This window comes from Spermophilus citellus (assembly GCF_964194105.1).
Source record: "Spermophilus citellus genome assembly, chromosome: 17".
NCBI lineage: Eukaryota > Metazoa > Chordata > Mammalia > Rodentia > Sciuridae > Spermophilus > Spermophilus citellus.
This window is the reverse complement of record NC_138199.1, coordinates 2,947,904-2,966,066: the sequence shown is the minus strand read 5'-3', so window position 1 is coordinate 2,966,066 and position 18,163 is coordinate 2,947,904. Positions and strand designations below refer to the sequence as shown.

The following is an 18,163-nucleotide window of genomic DNA, read 5'->3' as shown; positions in this document are numbered from 1 at the left end:
CTGGACTGCTATTCGGGAGATTAAATGAGTTTACACAAAGTGCTCAGAGCAGTTCTTGGCTCCCAGGATATTCCAAATAGGGTTGTGGATGTGGCTCAGTGGTAGAGTGTTTGCCTGGCATGCATGAGGCCCTGAGTTCTATCCCTACGAGCAGCAAAAAGAAAAAGAAAAAAAGAAAAAGCAACTTCCTTAGAGGTATTAGTATTATTTATTTTTAAATAGTAATTATTAAGTTATTACTGTGTGACTATTTTCTCAGAAAGAAACCTTCCCCATGAGTAGCCATCTGAGCATTGTCTCTGTTAAGTTGCCTTCCTAGTCATCTTTAAAGAAACGCCAAAGGCATGTGCTTTGTTACAGTCTCGGGAGGGAGATTTCTGTTCCTTTCCACTTGAAGGCTTCATTATAGTCAGGTGTTATGAAGAAAAGAAGCCATAATAGATGACAGGTGTAGAGTGGAGGTGCTGAAGCTAGGGTTCCAGTCAGTGACCCATCCATGATGTCCTGTTTCCAAAAAATCCCAGCAACTCAGGAGGCTGAGGTAGGAGGATCTCAAGTTCGTGGCCAGCCTCAGCAACTTGGTGAGGTCCTTCTCAAAATTAAAAATGCTGAGGATGTAGTTCAGTGGTTCAATCAAAAAAAAAAAAAAAGAGGGAGGGGCAGCAGCAAGGGCCCCCTCTGCTCCATAGCCTTACAAAGCAGCTGCCCTCACACCAGGAGTCAAGGCAGCCTGGTGCTTACTATACCACAAACAATGTAGGTTTGAGAAGATGGAGGGTCAGCCTATAGAACTGCATTTTGATGGTATTTTTTACCCAGGAGTGCGCAGTGTGGATCCCAAGACCGGCAAAGAGATTCTGTACAACCTGGAGTCACTCATCAATTCCGCTGTGTTTCCAGGCCTGCAGGGAGGTCCCCACAACCATGCCATTGCTGGTAAAGCATCACCAAGCCTACCCCAGAGCCCTTGGGTGGCACCATCAGCCATGATGACCTCCCATTTGCTCCAATGGTCATCTCATGGTCTCTAATTTCCATCTCACTTGTCCTCCAAAAGTGTGAGCCAGGACTTCCACTGGGGAGGGAACTTGGGGGATCATCTCTGTCCAGGAGATGCTAACACAGAAGAAAAGGTAGACCACTGGGATTGGTACAAGATGAGGACAGGAAGGAAGTGGTGTCTGCTCCATTCATGGCCATCCTCCAGTGAAACTGGGTCAGGCCAGAGCCCCCAGTGAGAAACAACAGAAGAGGGCTCAGCAAAGGTTGAGGAAGATTAGGATCCAAGCCCTGCCTGTCAAGGCACCTGTGTCTGACCCTCACACCCGGGGCCACACTGATAACTCCTGTGTTGATTCTGTGACTGCCCAGCAGGGTCTCACTGATATATTTCTTCTATTTGGACAAGTGACCAAGGACGTCTGTGATGGCCTGAGTTATCCCACTGTTCTCTTATAACAAGATGATAGTGAAACTCGGGCAGAGGAGCTCAGGATGAGATGTGGCTTCTCAGTAAGGAGAAGTGCCATTGTTTCCCAGGAGGAGACCTAAGAAAGCAGCCAGTGGTGGAATCTTAGTCCTAAGGGCATGGCAGGCATTGGGAGCCTAAGGGGAGTTTTCAGGTCCTCTGTTTGCACCTGCATCCTTAGTCTCCCAGTTCCTTCCACTCTGGAATGCTGGGCTCACCTAGTGCCCAGCCACTGTTCTCACAAACCCTGAGGGGAGACTCAGTGTCAGGACTCAGGTGCATGGATTTTGTGTGATCCTGCATTTTTTTCTGTGTCCATCTAGTAAAGGAGCCCTCGGCCCTGAACGCAGGTGCCAGATGAGTCTGGATGGCACACGGTAAAGCAGGGCTGTCCCTTCCATCCAGGCATGACCTGAGCAATCAGCCTAACTTGTGTCTGCCCAACTTTTTAGGCAGCTGAATGATGATTTTCATACATCAAGCTTATAAAGAACTATGAAATCCATCTTGTTTTTAAAAGCTTTTACTTGGTAATCTGTTAGCACTGAATCCCCATGCCTAGAGAAAGTTTACCTCAAAAGCAGTTGTTCAGAGAAAGGTTTCCTCAGTAAGGTCTGCAGTAATCATAGGGTTAAAGATATGGGGCTGGGGGTGTAGCTAGGTGGTAGAGCACTTGTCTAGCATACATAAGGCCCTAGGTTCAATCCCCAGAACCACAAAAAAGAAATATATCACTGGGCACTGTAGTGCATGCTTGCAATCTCAGCTACTTGGGAGACTGAGGAAACAGGTTTGCAAGATCAGACTCAGCAACTTAGCAACACCCTATCTCAAAACAAAAAATAAAAAGTCTAGTATATAGCTCAGTGGTAGAGCACCCCTGGATTCAATCCCCAGTATCAGAAAAAGAAGAAATTTTATATTATCTGACACTAAAATGTAATCCCCACAACCTTGGTTGGAATTGCAAAGCAAGGCAGCATAAGGGGAAACAGGGCTGCTTTCGATTCATCATCTTTCAATTCTTTCTTGCCTTCCTGACCCACCATCTCTCTAACCAGGGGTTGCGGTGGCCCTGAAGCAAGCTATGACTACAGAATTCAAGATCTATCAGCTGCAGGTGCTGGCCAACTGCAGGGCTCTGAGTGAGGCCCTCACGGAGCTGGGCTACAATATAGTCACAGGTACAAATACCACATGATGTTGGGCAGGCCTTCTCTCCTCATGGGTGATCAGAATGTGGCCTACAGGGTGGCGGCTCTGGGCGCTGCAGGGCCTCCTCTGTGTCCCTCCCCCCCCCCCCCCCCCCGTTCTTTTTGCCTTACCAGCTGCCCTGTAGGATGGGCCACACATGACAACAGAAGCCGCTACTTAATACCCAAAGTGAGGAATAGGTGTCCTCAGAACAGCTCTATGGGGCAGTACCTGAAGCTCACCTGAGAGGTTGGGCTGCAGCCAACACACTCCTGTAGGTGGCAGAGCCAGGACTTGAAATTGGCGGGACCCAGTACCCCTCTCTACATTGTCTTGCTCTGGGGTCAGGGCATATCAGGCTCTCCCTGCTGGGAGGGAGGCCCTGATTGGCTGCATTTTCCTGAAGAGTTGGCTTGCTGGAGATTTGTTTCCTTTTAATACAAACCTTCTGGATCTGGTTGACCATGAGTGAGGTGGATTTCCAGGTGAGGACCCCATGGGTTGCCACCCATGTCACTGGCACTGCGGATTTCTCCAGGAAGGACAGCATTTTCCTCCAATCAATGTCAGTTGCCATGAGGAAGGGTGGCTTTTTTATACACAGGGCTGCCCTGTTTGTAGCGATGGTGGTCCAGAAATGTGGGGTCATGGCATCTGTAGGCTTAGGGGCTTTCTCCCTGTACCCTATCCTTCACTATCCCGTGGTTTAAGGAGTGGTGCTCCCACCAAACAGTCCATTAGTGGCAGAGCTGGCAGGGGCTGGGTGAGCTCCACCTTAGCCCTGGGCAATACCCACCCATCACGTTCTACTTGGCTTCTTTTCCTATTTCATCCTTCACATCTTCAAGATATTGAAAATCCAATATCCAATGGGAATAGAAATCCCAATGTGGACTGTGACCTTCAAGGTCCCTTAGATTAGTTTCTTAAACCTGGTTGTGCACACAAATCCCCTGGGGATCCTGGTAAAACACAGCTTTGACACAGCAGGTCTGTGGTGAGGGCTGCATTTGTAGCCATTCTAGCTCCCAAGTGGCACTGGTTGGGGAACTGCCATGGGAGTTGCAAGGAGTTAGGTCCTGTTCATTTTAGCCACAGGAAAGCCCTGGTGTCGGCAGTCTCGTCCACCTTCCTACACGCCAGGCCTGCCCTGTCCCTGGTGACATCATCTTTGCTCATTCTGCCGTCTGAGATGTGGTATAGAAGCAGATGATGACTGTGAATATCTACTTTGTGCCTGGCACCACGCCAAGCACTATGAATAGTGTCTTGTTTAAACCTCATGACAGCCTTTTGAATTATTAGTCTTTTTATACAAATGGGCATTTGAGGTTCCAAAATGTTGAACTGCCTGACAGAAGCCACATTGCCAGTCAATGGACTCAGCCACAGGGCTCCAAAGCTAAGTTGTTGACTTAGCTCCCCTGCATCTTTGAAATCATCCCTGCAACATAGCCAGGCCGAGGTGTGAATTCTCTTATGTCCCAAATCCATGCCTGGCTTAATGAAAGTTCAAAGTGGAAAGATCCAGAGGCTCTGAAGAGTTTCTGGACCTTTGGTCAGGTCCAGACAGCTCTGTTGGATACTATCAAGATAGCAAATACCTGAGGTGATAAGTCTATAAAGTAAAAACATTTCTTTTGGCTCATAGTTTTGGAGGTTTCTCATCCTACAATCAGCCCCGTTGCTTTTGAGTCTATGGTACAGTAGCATATCATGGCAGGACTGTGGGTGGAACAAGACCTCACTTCCTGACCAGGCAGCAAAATAGAGAAGAGGAAGGAGCTGTGGTCCACTGTTCCCTTCCCCCACCCCTTAAAGGTTCTATTCCCCCAAAAGCATCACATGCAGACCAAGTCTGTGCCATGTGGACTTTGGGGGGACACTTAAGATTTCTGTACTACTTCGATAATATAGGTTGAGTATCCCTAATTCAAAATCAAATTTCGTGAACATGACAGGGTATCTAAAATATTTTGGATTTTGAACTTTTAGGATAGGGATGCTCAAACAGGAAAGTCTAGCAAATTATCCAAAATGTGAAAAACTCTAAAATCTGAAATATATCAAGCATTCACCAGGGTTTGGAATAAAATGAACAAGAGGCTAGCAGAGTCTTAATACCAAATATGTATGTAGTAAGTATGGTGGTTTCCCCACCTGGGCAGTAAATTGAAACCCCTACCCACCACTCTCTAGTGCTTTCTTAGAGAAGCTTGTAAGATTGGTGTCAGAGAGGCTCTGGTGTGGCTCAGTGGTAGAGTCCCTGCCACGCATGATCTATCCCCAGCATGGCAAAAAAAATCAGAGTCATTTAGGAAATTTACAAGTTATTTGTCAGAAGCCACAAACACATGGACCCAGGGAAACTCCAACCCGTTGCTGACCCCTGTTGTGTTGTGTCATGTCCTGGGTGTTGGTAGTCTGAGCCACAAAAGCCACTAGATGTTCTACCTGGCAGCCTCACATTGGTCCTCTGTATGATACCCCTGTTTACACAGGTTCTGTCCCCTTATCAATTCCTACGCCTGGGGCATCTTTTCTTGTGGGCAATTGATACTCGTGGTGGGTGCTTACTTCCCAACCTCCTCAGCCTTGGTCTCCTCGCTTGCCCAGTTTCCTTCACTTGGCCTACAATGCACCTCTTATATTCCATCATGTCCAATTCTGTTTCCAGGGGGTTCTGACAACCATTTGATCCTCCTGGATCTCCGTTCTAAGGGTACAGATGGTGGAAGGGCTGAGAAGGTGCTAGAAGCTTGTTCCATTGCATGCAACAAGAACACCTGCCCAGGTGAGACTCCTCTTTGGTCTTCTTTCCACACACCTCTGTCTATATTTCTTCCAGCCTGTAATTTTTTTAATACTTATTTTTTAGTTGTAGTTGGACACAATACCTTCATTTTATTTATTTTTATGTGGTGCTGAGGATCGAACCCAGGGCCTCACAACCACTAGGCAAGCGATCTACTGCGGAGCCACAACCCCAGCCCAGCAGCCCATTGTTTTCTAATGAAAGTATTTCAGACCTCAGATGACTGGGGGATAAATAGGCTCCATGGTAATGGGGAGATAATCCTGGGCTTCTTCCCATATATTCTTTTGGGTTTGGTTCTTGCCCTGTGGTGATAGAAAGAGAAAGGCTGATGTAGAGCCCTCAGCGTGGTACAGCCTTTGATGAGAGAGAGGACTTTTTGGAAACAGGCAGCATTTCTCAATGTATTAATAAAATGGTAACATATCTCAAACCTAGACAGATGTTGACCTTTTTAGGAGCAAGGGCCACAGCACAGAAGACTACTTTGCAGATCGCCAGAACAGAACAGCCAAAATATGATCCCACCTCCTTGTGTCTTTGGTACCACACTAGTTTTTTGTGTATTTTTTATTGGTTTATTTTTACTTACTTTTTGTTGTTGTTGATGATGATATTTTAGTACTGGGGATTGAACCCAAGGGCACTCTACCACTGAATACCACCAACCCTTTTTCATTTTGAGACAGGGTCTTCCTAAGTTACTGAGGGCTTCTCTAAGTTGCTAAGTCTGGCCTAAAAATTGTGATCCTCCTGCCTCAGCCTCCCAAGTTGCTGGGATTACAGTTGTGTGCCACCACACCCAGCTTTTACTGCTAGTTTTTGAATCAGCTATACTCTTCACAGCTCTATTCTTCTTGCTAGACCAAGCCAAGATCCTCAAGCCAATTCTTTTTGCCCACATGTCCTTTTAAAATGCAAGCCACCAGCTGCATTTGAAATAACCTGTCCTGAAAATGACCTAGTTGAGGCAGGAGAGTCACAAGTTCAAAGCCAGCCTTGGCAACTTAGCCAGACTCAATTTTTAAAAAGGGCTGGGAATGTAGCTGTGGCAGTACACTTGCCTAACATGCATGAGGCCTTGGATTCAGCCCATGGCACTGCATAAAATAAATGTACAGTGCTCTAAGTGTAGCTTAGGGACAGAGCCCTGTCTTGTAGGTGACAAAAGTGCACTGCGGCCTAGTGGATTGCGCTTCGGAACCCCAGCACTGACATCCCGAGGACTCTTGGAAAAAGACTTCCAAAAAGTAGCGCACTTTATCCACAGAGGTAAGAGAAAGATTTGGCGTGTCTGCCACATTCTCCTATATGTGAAGTTTCTAACTGTGCTGAGACCCTGCTATTCACCATGTCTATGTCAAGGCCAAGTTGAGGGTCAGGGGGCAGCAAAATCACTCTACCACATCTTATTTGAGAGGTCTGTAAATGTATGCTGCTCAGGGATGTCACACACAAGACTCACCTCTGAGAGGAACATTAATACCTATAAAGTTTGGTCACTCCCAGCTTGGGGACATTGCGGCAGTGTGCTTTGGACTTCCAACTGTCCTTCCTTTTGGGGTGGCTAGGGTGGGATGGGCCCACAAGTGAGTCACTATGTCTTATGGCCCAGGGATAGAACTGACTCTGCAGATTCAGAGCAACCTGGGCTCGAAGGCCTCCCTGAAGGAGTTCAAGGAGAAGCTGGTAGGGGATGAGAAGCACCAGAAAGCTGTGCAGGCCCTCCGGGAGGAAGTGGAGAGCTTTGCTTCTCTCTTCCCTCTGCCTGGCCTGCCTGACTTCTGAAGTTGTCATCCTACTCCCTGCACTTGACCTGGCGCCACCACCGCACACCAGAAGGGCAGGCAGGAGCACTGCCCAGGGAGTCGCCTGCCTGAGGACTCAGTCCCTCAAGAGAGATGATGGAGGTGCCCCACAAGGGACCCCTCTCTGCCCTTTTGAGGGCATTTCTTTTGGTCTTTTCTTGTTTTCACAAATTGAAATTTATTTAAGTCTGATTGTTAGTAATTCTTAGGTTCTTAAGTAATTTAAATTTGAACCTCCGATTTTCAACAGTTGTATTTAATTCTAGAAAAAGAAATACTGTATAGCCCTTTAGCCTTAATCATTTAGACAGCAGTATAGGAGAAAGCTATTAGAAAGATTCCAGTATTTTCCTCTGCATTCTCTAAGTTGCTGGGCTCTCCCCTGACTTGCTGTGACAGGTTAAGAAATACCCCAGTTCACAGCTTATAAATGCTGCCCACTCTTCCTGTTTTGTTGCCCAATGGGATTGTTGCCAAAGGAGCACTGAATTGTGACCATTACAACTGGAGAGGGCAATTCTGAAGCTTCTGCTGTGTATTTTAAATTACAAGTTAGACAAGTATATACAAGGGTACCCAGTACAGTGGGAGCATTTGCTGTCAGCACCTCAAAATCTGTTGTAAAAGGGCTAGGGGTATAGCTCACTTGTAGAGCATGTTCTTAGCATGCATGAAGCCCCATGTTTGATCCCCAGCATCAAAAATAAGTGTTGTACAAACAATCTGTTCCACCTTCTATCCAGAGAAGGGCCCAGTCCCTTCTTGGTATGGGAGTCAGCCAGGGGCCAGAGGCTTTCCTGCTCCACCCAAGAAAACCAACTCCCTCCTATAATCAGGAACTCAATGTCACCTTCCCAAAGAATCTTTATTTTTCACATAGCTGAAATGCAAACTATAGATGACCATTTTAATAAGCACAATTGAAATTTTAACCACAGAATGTCTACAAGAATTACAGCTTTAAAAAATACAACCAATTTTTATATTTCAAAAATAATCTGAACTCAAATAAATTAATTTCTTAAAAAGTCTACTCCTCATACTATTTGTTTGGCATTTACTCTGGTTAAACTCTTGTGCAGTAAAACACCTGTGAGATGCTGTCAATGCATCAGTCCTACTCCAACTCCAGCCACTGTGACAACTGCAGCTTGTGGGGTTGGGATACACATTCACAGATACCACAGGAACATGCAGTAGTAAAATAGCTTTTTAGAAAATAACAAGAGTTCATCACAGATTATGCTTCTAGCTGCAATCTTAAAAATGGCATTTATCTCCATTCAACCTGTGGCTCCAGCCTGGATACAGCTCCCTGGGGTCCTGTCTTGCAGATGATGCTCCTTGTGGCCTAGGATATAGTCTGTTGGTATTTCTTCCACTATGTGTAGGGACAACTACAGTGTTCTTCATGGGTATAGGTGACAAATCAGTCCCCATCCCTCTGCCTTTGATTTAGGAGCTGAAGATAACTGGACATCCCCTAAGACCCTATGTGACACCCCGATTTTGGAGCTGAGGAGTTCCTCCCGGAAGCTGAGCTCCATCCCAGAGGTTAACATGCTGCTGAGTGCTCATTCCCCAACCCAACATCCCCATCCCCTCCTGCCACCTCTTTCCCAAAGCTTTCACAAACCTTATAAGGCTCAGAGGTCAAAGGAGGGGCTCAGGAAAGCTTAGCGTGCCCTGCCTTATCAGCTGAGATTGACTTCACTTTTCCAACCAGAAGTAGAAATTTGATGCTTTTCCATTTTATTTACAGTCTATTAATGCTAAATGTCTTCTAAAGATTCCAGTTGTCACTTCCAATCATGGTACTAGGACAAAGACAGAGCCTGCTAGTTTGCTTCAAAGCACAAGCCAAAGTACATGTGATCTCTCCAGGGAAGCAGAAAGTACAGGAGCCTAGGAGAGGCCTGCTTGCCTGCTCTGAGGGTCAGTTCCCCCACTGGCCTTGTACGTGTAATGACTCATCCCTATATGCTGAGTTGGCACTACCAGCTGTGCAGGGAAGGTACAATATGGCAGCACAAGACGCTGGCTCACATGCATAGTTCAGGTTGTGGTGTAGGACATGTGTTCAGCACTAGTCAGTATGCATGCAAGATGTCCAGGGAGTGGAGGCTGCTCTCTGCCTCCACACCACATGGCTCAACTGCAACAGCCCTGAGAACTAGAGTGGAATCTACTACTGGCTTTCCTAGGATATTGAAATGGGACTTATTGTGTGGGGCTGAAATCTATAGTTTGCTCCAGCAACTGATCTGAAATATGTTAGATGCGTCTGAAATAATCAGTCTATTTCCAAATTCAGGAACAATGTAACTTCAGTCATTGTTGTACATTATGGAAGAGTTACAAGGTTACAAGTTTCACTGAAGTAGCAAGATTCCTAGGGAAATAATCATCTGCTGTAGAAGACTATGAGCTCATCTCTATAATGGAGCTTCTGAAAGTCGGTAGTGTATTAACTGGCAGTCTGATCAGGTGGTTCTTAACCAGGACTGCTTTAAAAATTGTGAGGGAAATATTGGGTTAGAGGTCCAGTCGAAACAAACCTCAGACAACTAGTTTCAGTACCAGAGCCCTCGAAGCAATAGTTGGGATTAAAGTAATAAGGGGCACTAATGTCACCTCCTTTTGGGGAAGTGTTGTTTTTTAATGTTGTATGAGGAATACTTAAGATGAAAACTCTTGAAGAGATCCTATTACAAAGGTTTCCCAAACCCTTGAGGTGTGTAGATGGGAAACTTCATGAAGGTTGATTCTTCTGAAGTGGAGGGGCTAGAGATTGGCAGAGCATTGGTATTAAATGCCTCTGCCCAAGCTATGACTCAGTGTCAGCACCACTTTCAAGATCCTTCTAAAAGGAAGCACACTTTGTATCAAATAAGCCTTTGAAACCACTATGTGGAAAAGCTCATTTTTAACCAAAACATAAACTGGGAGTTCAAACATTAGTCAGTGAAGCCATAATGAAGAACCACTTTAAAGGAGAGGTGTCCCTTTTTGCCATTTCTGTGGCTGTGGCTGCCCTGGGCCATTTGCTCCACTAACTCCCCACCAGTCTCTTGCCTTTTACTTCTCTGAGACGCCCTTGAGGCTGAGTGCCAAGCAGATACTCCCCAAAGGGACTGCCACTTAGGACCTCTCAGTGCATGGCTTTAGGTTCCAGAAAGCCAAGTGTGGCTGTTCAGCATCTGCCTGAAGCTCATCTTCCACCTTTATCAGTTCCCCTAGCGAGCGCAGTGTTAGTCATGAAGTTTCTGTGCTGGTGTGACACATAGGAAAGCAATGGCAATGGTACCAGTGATAGTTTCCCACCTGGTCATTTGGACTCCACAGACCTTCCCTCCCTTAAAGATAAAATATCAAAGTTGTGTCCTTGGAGGCAGGAGAAGATAGCACTTAGCCACTCAGAAATCAAAGTATATCTGGAACATGACGGGGAAGCAAGAACAGGTCGAGGGAGCCCACAAGAAGAAAGTCAACAGATGTTCCAGTCAGAAGCTGCCAAGGCATCCTGGTGACTTCTGTGAACATATGTGCTGAACACAAGGACAAAGAATCAACAGGATACAGGCAGAACCATCTGCCACAAAAGGTTTTCGGTTACAACCTCAGAAGCAAAATTACACCCTGTGTCAGGAATGGGGACCTTGACTGAAAGCTAGTGGCCAGAGTCAACAGGCCACATCTTTGTGCCAATGACAGACAAGGAAAGTGATGTGACACAGACTTTGGTCACTCAGCTTCCACTAGCAGTCTCTGCCCCTCAGTAAGAAGTAGAGCTACCTCCCTCCATGAGAAACCTTGATGGTGGCACAGGATGACAGAGCAACCGGGACCCCAGAGATGCACACACAGAGCTGACTCAGGTCCAGTTTACTGCAATTTTCATGGAAAAAAATTTAAAAGAAGCAATACCCAGAGTTTTCCCCTCTAAGGAAAACACTTTTAAAAAAGTATGACATTTTCAAGGTTGTGAGACCCCTTCTGTCTGCACATCAGTGGCAGCGATGGAAGAAGCCCTAGGGAGGCTGTGCTGGTTGTCATTAGTGGGACAGCAACCAGAGGGTATCTCCTTCCCAGTCTCAAATGCCTTCCTTGAAGGGGGACTCACATGGGGATTATCATGAGCTGTGGGGACAGATGCACACAGCTTTCCAAAAGATAAGTCTATAAGGAGAGCCACATGGGCGCTGGTCCAGGAAGACCCTCCCATTTCAATTCCAGCTGGCCAAGATGACCACCCACACTATCCAGCTGAACAGAACCCTGGTGTGACCCAGTCCAGAAAACCCCATGAGAGGTAGTAAAGTGGTTGCAAAGGCTTGCCGTGGGTGGCTACTGGAGTGTACCTTTACCAAGTCTCAGCCTGTCTGCAGAGCTTCCTAAGGGAGACAGTATTCCTGTACTCTGGCTGGGAAGAGCCAGTGGGAGGCCCAGGAGAGCTGCGGGCAACTCGTCTCTTGCACAGTGGTCATGGCCTCATGGCCCTATGGCCTATTTCATCTGTAGCTCCCAGGACAATCCTCATTCTGGCTGTGGTCTTCTGGTTCCTGCTTCACATCTGGGCCTAGTGATGACCATGAGGAGTGATCTCTAGGGACCATTTACAGGCGTTTTCTTCCCTGGCAGAAGTGAGGGCAAAACCAAGGGGCTGCTCATGTCCTCTGGGGCATTTCCATTCCCTGGCTAGCCAGAGCTTTCTCCCTCCAATCTTCTTCATTTATGGGTCTTCTCTGGTTTGATGGGCTCCAAGAGGCCAAACAGAGCCACAGCAAGGGTCTCAATGAGGCAGTAGATGTTCTCGGGTTCAGTTTTCCACCAAATCATCAGTAAGCAGGATGCTTTCTAGCCAATTTTGCCATCCCAGAGTCCAGTAATGATGAATAGCCAGTGTTTACACCTCTTCCCATCAAGGAACCTAGGGTCTTCTCTCCCCAGCTGAGCCACCGACCCTCTGAAAGCCAAGGACACCCCCTATCTGGGCACCACTGACCAGGGAGCTGTGAACACCTTCAGAGCCAGGTTCCCACCTCTACCCAGCCCATCTCACAAACTGCCCAGAGCCACATGGGAACCACAACTGCCACCTCCGTTTCCTTCATTGACACCACCAGAGGGCTCAACAGTCCAGCTTGAGCAACCATCCGGTCACACCAATCCCTCCCCTTCCCATACCCTGAGTCACAGGTCTTGGTCACAGTGGCTGGGACCAACTTCAGATTTTATACAAAAAGCTGGGGACATAGTCAAACCTGAGCATGGGGTGACTGGACCCAGGAGACTCCTGCATATAGTGCAGCTTTAGCAGCTCAGCCAGGTACTGGACCACCCTGACATCTTCATTCACCAGGCCCAGGTTCAGCCTCAGGAAGCTCACCTGGCGGCTGGCAACCAGCTCCTCCGTCTCCTTGTCATGGGCAGGCAGGTGCAGGTGGTGGCAGAAGGTGTAGAGAAAGGCCTTGGAGCACAGCTGGGTGAGCATGCTCTGGACGTGCAGATAATAAGTGCTGCCCCGCTTGATCTGAGTGCGATGGTCTGCCAAGCGGGGCACCAGAGTGCCCCTGTACAGGGGGCAGCGCAGGGTTTTGTTGTCCAGATCCAGGATGCTTGTGTAGCGGCTATAGCGGCTCAGGGCATGGAGGGTGCCCGCACTGCCAGGGGAGGCCACTCTGAAACAAACAAGTCAAGGTAAGGAGGAAGGGCAGGGATTAGGAAGATGGAGGGGCAGATGCTATGATTGTGGGGCTTGCTGTCTCCAGGATAATTCCCACCCAGCCAGCATACACTGTCTCCTGGAAAGCAAATCTGATCATCAGGCTCTTCAAAGGGGTCCTCACTGCCCTCATAACCAAGTTCAAATACCTTGGCTTGTTTATAAGGCCCTGTGAAGTCTGATTCCTGATGGCTTCTGAATCCTCTTCTAGTACTTACCTGAAGGGACTTTCCTAGAGCAGGCCAAGCCTTTTGTGGGGCTTCAAAAATACCCTTCCTGTTTGCCTTGCTTACAATGCCCTTCTCTCTGCTTGGGTTTGACTCATGCCTATTTAAATCATATTCTTCCCTCCCTGAGCTGCTCTATGTTCCTCTGCTTCTGTGACTCTGGGACCAGGGTCCTTACCCTGAAGGCTTCTCTATGAGGTAGAGATGACTGTTCCTACTGTTACATTCCTTGTTGGGTCACTGCATGACAAAATGAGCCATGTTAGTATGGTGACTAGCCCACAGTCAGTGCTTCTGTCATCATCATTGCTACTCTGAGCCCAGCACTAACCAATGTGGCAACTGCTGTTTACTCACCTCCCCACTTCACAAGGAGCACTGCTATCCTAGAGATCTAAGACTGTACTGATTTGGTGTCATCCCTCACATCAGTCAGGAATGCACAAGAAGCACTGCATCCTAGAGATCTAAGACTGTACTGATTTGGTCTCATCCCTCACATCATAGTGAGGAACATGATGTGTACTACAGGAGGGAAGGAGTGGCTCACCTTGTAATCCTGGCACTAGGCAGAATCTGGCATTTAGTTGTCCTCATAAATATTTGGCAAATGACCATTCAGTGATCCAACCCTCTTATTTTTCTTAGAATGGAGGAGTGACCCCAAAATGAATGGGCCAGTATAGGGTGGCCCCAGAATTCAGATTTGAGACTCCCTCTTCCCCTCCAGGGGGCAAATATACTGCCTACAGGCCAGCAACCTTGCCTGGCACCCTCACCCCATCACTCACATATCACTGCCAACCTTTCGAACTTGGCCAGCCTGGCCCTCAGAACCCCTCCACAAGGCACTCCAGCCTTTCACCATTCTGGACCACCCTGATTCAGATGAGTCATCATGTGTTGACAGATTGATGAGCTATAAGCTTCCCCTACTTGTGTCTTTTAGATTCTCTACCTCTGACAAGTTAAAAGTTGGGATGAGAAGAGTGAATTGGAGAACAGAAGGAGGGGTGTGGGGGGATACTGACCCATCATTCCATAAGTATCAGCAACCAAAAGCCATCTAGGAAGGGCTTTCTTTTCAGGGACTGGATGGTTTCCCTGGGAGGCCCTAGAATGGCTCATTCAGAGCCATGCCTGGTCTCTTACTTGGTCTTCCTGACCCAGTGAGTAGCCAACCCACCCTCCTGTTCACTCAAGCCAAAGACCCAGGTCCTTCTCAAAGCACCATCCCCTCATTTCCTATGTGTCACTAAGTTGCTTCTTTGGTCTTCTCAGAACATAGGGAATATCCCATTTATCTCCCTGAATGCCAATGCTCTGGTCACCTGTCTTCTCTCCTGAATATGAATTCTTCCAGAGCATTGTCTTGCTCAGGTACCTTCAGCTTGTCCCCAAAACCTGCTGGCACAGCCTGGAGTGGATTCTCCACAGGTGATTTAAGTCAAGAAGTGGCACTTGCTATAACACCACCATCACCACCCCAATAGTCTAATGCAACAAGGGTCGGAGTGAGGTCCATAACTTCTACTCATGGGGCAAATAAAAAGGGGACTCGGGAGGTGGTGACCCATGTAAAGTCCGTGTTCTTACTGCAGACCAAGAATCTTTAGGATAAAGCCTAGGAATCCGTGATTTTAAAAAATCTTCCCAAATAATTCTGACACAGCAGGGGGGCAGATGGGTTGGCAACCACTTAGGAAGTATGACCCCTCCCCCAACCCAAGAGGAAAGGAAACAGAAGTCAGAGAATAATGACTTGTCAAAGCAACACTATCAGTTGGTGTTGGGCCCTGTCTAGAAACCAAGTTTCCTGGTTCTGTCCATGACATCAACCTGCCTTATCTCAAACTGACCAGGGCCTTTCCCCACCACCTGGAGCCAATTACCTCTGCAGGCCAATAAGTTTCCACTTCTGAAAATCCATAATGTGCAAAGGGGAGGAGACCCAGTGCTTCACAGGTTTGGCATAGCGGCCGTAGTTGGGAACAAAGATAGATAGTGCCGTCACAAGCTTCCTGACTATAGTCTCGTCTTCCCCAAGGACCACTAGTGTCCTCCCACTGAGCAGGGAGTAGATGGCTGGGTGGGCAAAAGGGTACTGGCGGATGAATTTTAAGGCGTTCTGGCCAGCCCGCTTTTTATGCCTCTCAGAAGGTGGGCCAACAGGATGAGCAAAAGAGGGAGTCCTGTCCGAGCTGGTAGAGGCCACACTGCTTACATAGCTGGTGGTATCTGAATAGTTGTCCAGGCTGGTCTTACTGACATCCCGGCTAGCCAGCAGATAGCTTGGGTCCAGCTCATAAGCTGGGAATGTTTCACAACTGTTGTCTCGGGAAGAAGGGTTGGTGTTTTCCACGGCAAAGTCCACATGGAATCCTTCATCCTTTTGCCGGTAGCGCTGTGGGGGGATGCTCACCACACCATCCTCATCAGAGAAAGTGTGGGCTGGAGTGGGGAGTGGCACCAGCTGACCATCACTCTCTTTCCCAATACAGCAAGAAGAGTCTATTTGGGATGGGGTATTTTCCAAGCTGCCCTCTCCAGCCTCACCCAGCTCTGGTGGACTGATGCTTGCTTGGAAATGGATGGCCCCCTCATTATCTGCATAGGATTCTTCTTCATTAATGGCACTTGGGTAGCTGGCCTTAAAGTCATCAGGGATGAGGGCTTCAGAAGGACAGGTGCTCAGAACTTCAATACTGTCCTCACTGATGGTCCTGTGGCTAACTGCTTTGCTCCGGACCACCTGGGGGCTCAATGGTACCGTGAGGCTGCCCTGGCTGTCAGATTTAGACAGCACACAGGTGGACTTCTCCGTGCCCAAAACCTCAATGCTTTCACCACTGCTGATACTCCCTTTCATATCCATGTCCAGGTAGTCTAGGTTTTCCTGGGGGTCAAAACTGCTTGGCTCTGTCACCTCTACTTCTTTGTATTCCTCATCTCCAAGTTCCTGCTCCATCTTTATCAACACAGACTCCACACTGGACTTGTAAGAACCAACACTAATTAACACTTTAGGAATTGGGCATTCTTCCAAAGGTCTGGAAAGCAGCTTGTCTTGTCTGGGCTGAGAAGATACACTCTCTTGTTTCTCCACCACCCTGTCATCAACCTCTACAAAGTCTTCAAAGAGGAAGTTTGTTATGTGCTGCTGTTTTAGAAGTGCTCTATCAATCTGACTAGTCAGGAGGTAGCACAGGTCTCCTCTGAACATGTGCTCGATGTGGCTGAGCTGGGCCAGGGTCTGGGTAAAATACTCAGTGTCACAGAGTTCCTCCAAGGTCTTCAACTTCTTGTCAAAACACTTAGTGGACTTTGCCTTGATGAGTTTGGGGATGTAAGCTGGTCGGCAGGCATAAAGGTCTGTGTCAGCAGACTCATCAGGATTAGAGGTAGCAGATGCCTGGTTGGCCTGATCCTGGGAGTGTTGTATCTCACCAGAAGACAAATCAGACCCCTTCACCTTCCTATGAGGGTATGAGCGGATCTGCTTCAGCAGGTCTTGATGCTCAATGATGGACTTCTCCACACTGGCCAGTTCATTGGCTTTCTCAATGGCCTGAGATGAATAAAAGCCTTTGTCATTGGCTTTCTTCTGGATCTCTGTTTCTGTGTGCAGCACTGTCCTAGTGTAATCCAAGTCTTTCAGTTTTTTTTCAAGTTCTCCAGCAAATGCCTTCCTGTTGCCCGTCTTTAAGCATTCCGATGCTTTGGAAAATTCAGCTGAAAGCTCCTGGAACTGCTGCATGATTTTATGCTGGTCTGCCGAGATATAAGCCATGCAAAAAGGCCTCACAAAGCCACGGGCCTCCAGGTCATACAGAGTAAGGTGGTGCACATACGCAAAGGCTCCTTCCTTGGAGTCTCCCAGCACCACCTTGGAGTCCTCCACAAAGTTTAGCTTAGGGTAGGCAGAACCTGGAGGATGGCCCACGAAGGAAGCCTGATAATCCACAGACATGATCCGCAAGGAAAAGTAATTGAGATCAAAAGTGCCAAAAACTTTGGTGTCATTAGGGATGGTCAACAAGGGTTGGGGTCCCACCTGCTCAGAGAACTCGGAAATAAGGATGAAATCCCTCGAGAACTTGGCCCCGGACAGTTTTGACCACGGGTTGGCCCCCTGGCTGGTGAAAGGGAAGAGTGGCACTGAATACTCCTCAGGCAGGGCCGGCTCATTATAAGGCTCTTCCTCGTATTCGTCTTCTTTGGTGAAGGCCACCACGTCAGGGGCGCTGATCATATTTCCTGATAAATGGAGAGAACATTGAGAGGAAGTGGGAAGCAATGCAGGGTTAATCAAGGCGACCAAGCTAGGAGGAAGCACGGTCCTTGCTGCCTCCTTTGAGCCCCCAGGGGTCCAAGGCTGCCTCACACACGCGACGGCTGGAACTTCCGCAACTCCCTCTGAGAGGTAGCTCCTCCAGAGCCCTCCAAGTCCTCATGAACATCAAAGGCCCAAGTGATCAAGGAGGCTGCTTGCTCGCCTCTTCCTCCGGCCAGCCAAGGCACCTGCAGCGAGGTCACCAGCACTCCCCCGAACACGCTGCGACAGCAACAGCCCCAGCCCCAGGATCGGGTACCCAACACGGGCTACGGGCCGCCGCAGGAGTCAGCCAAGGTTGCCGCCCCCACGGCCAGAGGGCAGAAACCGTCGCGGCTTCTTGGACGCCACAACCCGGAGCCGGCTATCGCGGTGCCGCCATCTTGGTATCACATGACTCGCGGTCATCGGTATTGCGTGACCCGGAAGCGCCCGTGCCAACGTCTGAGCTAGAGAGAAAAAGGTCGTTAGAGACCGAGCACTTTGGACGGGACTATCCAGCGGTCAGCCTCTCCCAACGATGAGTCCTATTACCAACCACTGTCCTGAACAGAGGGAAAGTGGGGCAGTGCGGGGACCCAGAGAGGGGGGCG

General features: G+C 48.2%; 2 protein-coding genes across 3 annotated transcripts in view; one reads left to right on the top strand and one right to left on the bottom strand.

Moving 5' to 3' along the window:
- Positions 1-8,316, top strand: part of SHMT1 (serine hydroxymethyltransferase 1) — a 29,307-nt gene extending 20,991 nt beyond the window's left edge. For both annotated transcript variants that reach the window (XM_081270529.1, XM_081270530.1), the window contains 5 exons: positions 820-936; positions 2,530-2,652; positions 5,340-5,456; positions 6,639-6,749; positions 7,093-8,316. In XM_081270529.1, the coding sequence (XP_081126655.1) occupies positions 820-936; positions 2,530-2,652; positions 5,340-5,456; positions 6,639-6,749; positions 7,093-7,265 (641 nt within the window). In that variant the 3' untranslated portion in view covers positions 7,266-8,316. The remainder of the gene's footprint in view (positions 1-819; positions 937-2,529; positions 2,653-5,339; positions 5,457-6,638; positions 6,750-7,092) is intronic.
- Positions 8,317-8,463: 147 nt separating this feature from the next.
- SMCR8 (SMCR8-C9orf72 complex subunit) lies at positions 8,464-18,053 on the bottom strand. The gene is made up of 2 exons (XM_081270527.1): positions 15,130-18,053; positions 8,464-12,966 (listed from the first exon to the last, which is right to left on the bottom strand). Exons 1-2 carry the CDS (start codon positions 17,487-17,489, stop codon positions 12,513-12,515), a joined length of 2,814 nt encoding a protein of 937 aa, XP_081126653.1. The 5' UTR covers positions 17,490-18,053; the 3' UTR covers positions 8,464-12,512.
- Between the last annotated feature and the right edge of the window lie 110 nt (positions 18,054-18,163).

What these genes read in the sequence shown, in the direction of transcription:
- SMCR8 (XM_081270527.1), bottom strand. Translation starts at nt 17,489, where the DNA reads ATGATCAGCGCCCCTGACGTGGTGGCCTTCACCAAAGAAGACGAATAC. An exon ending in AAACTTATTGGCCTGCAGAG is followed by an intron (nt 12,967 to 15,129) that starts GTAATTGGCTCC and finishes TGTTTGTTTCAG; the next exon opens with AGTGGCCTCCCCTGGCAGTG.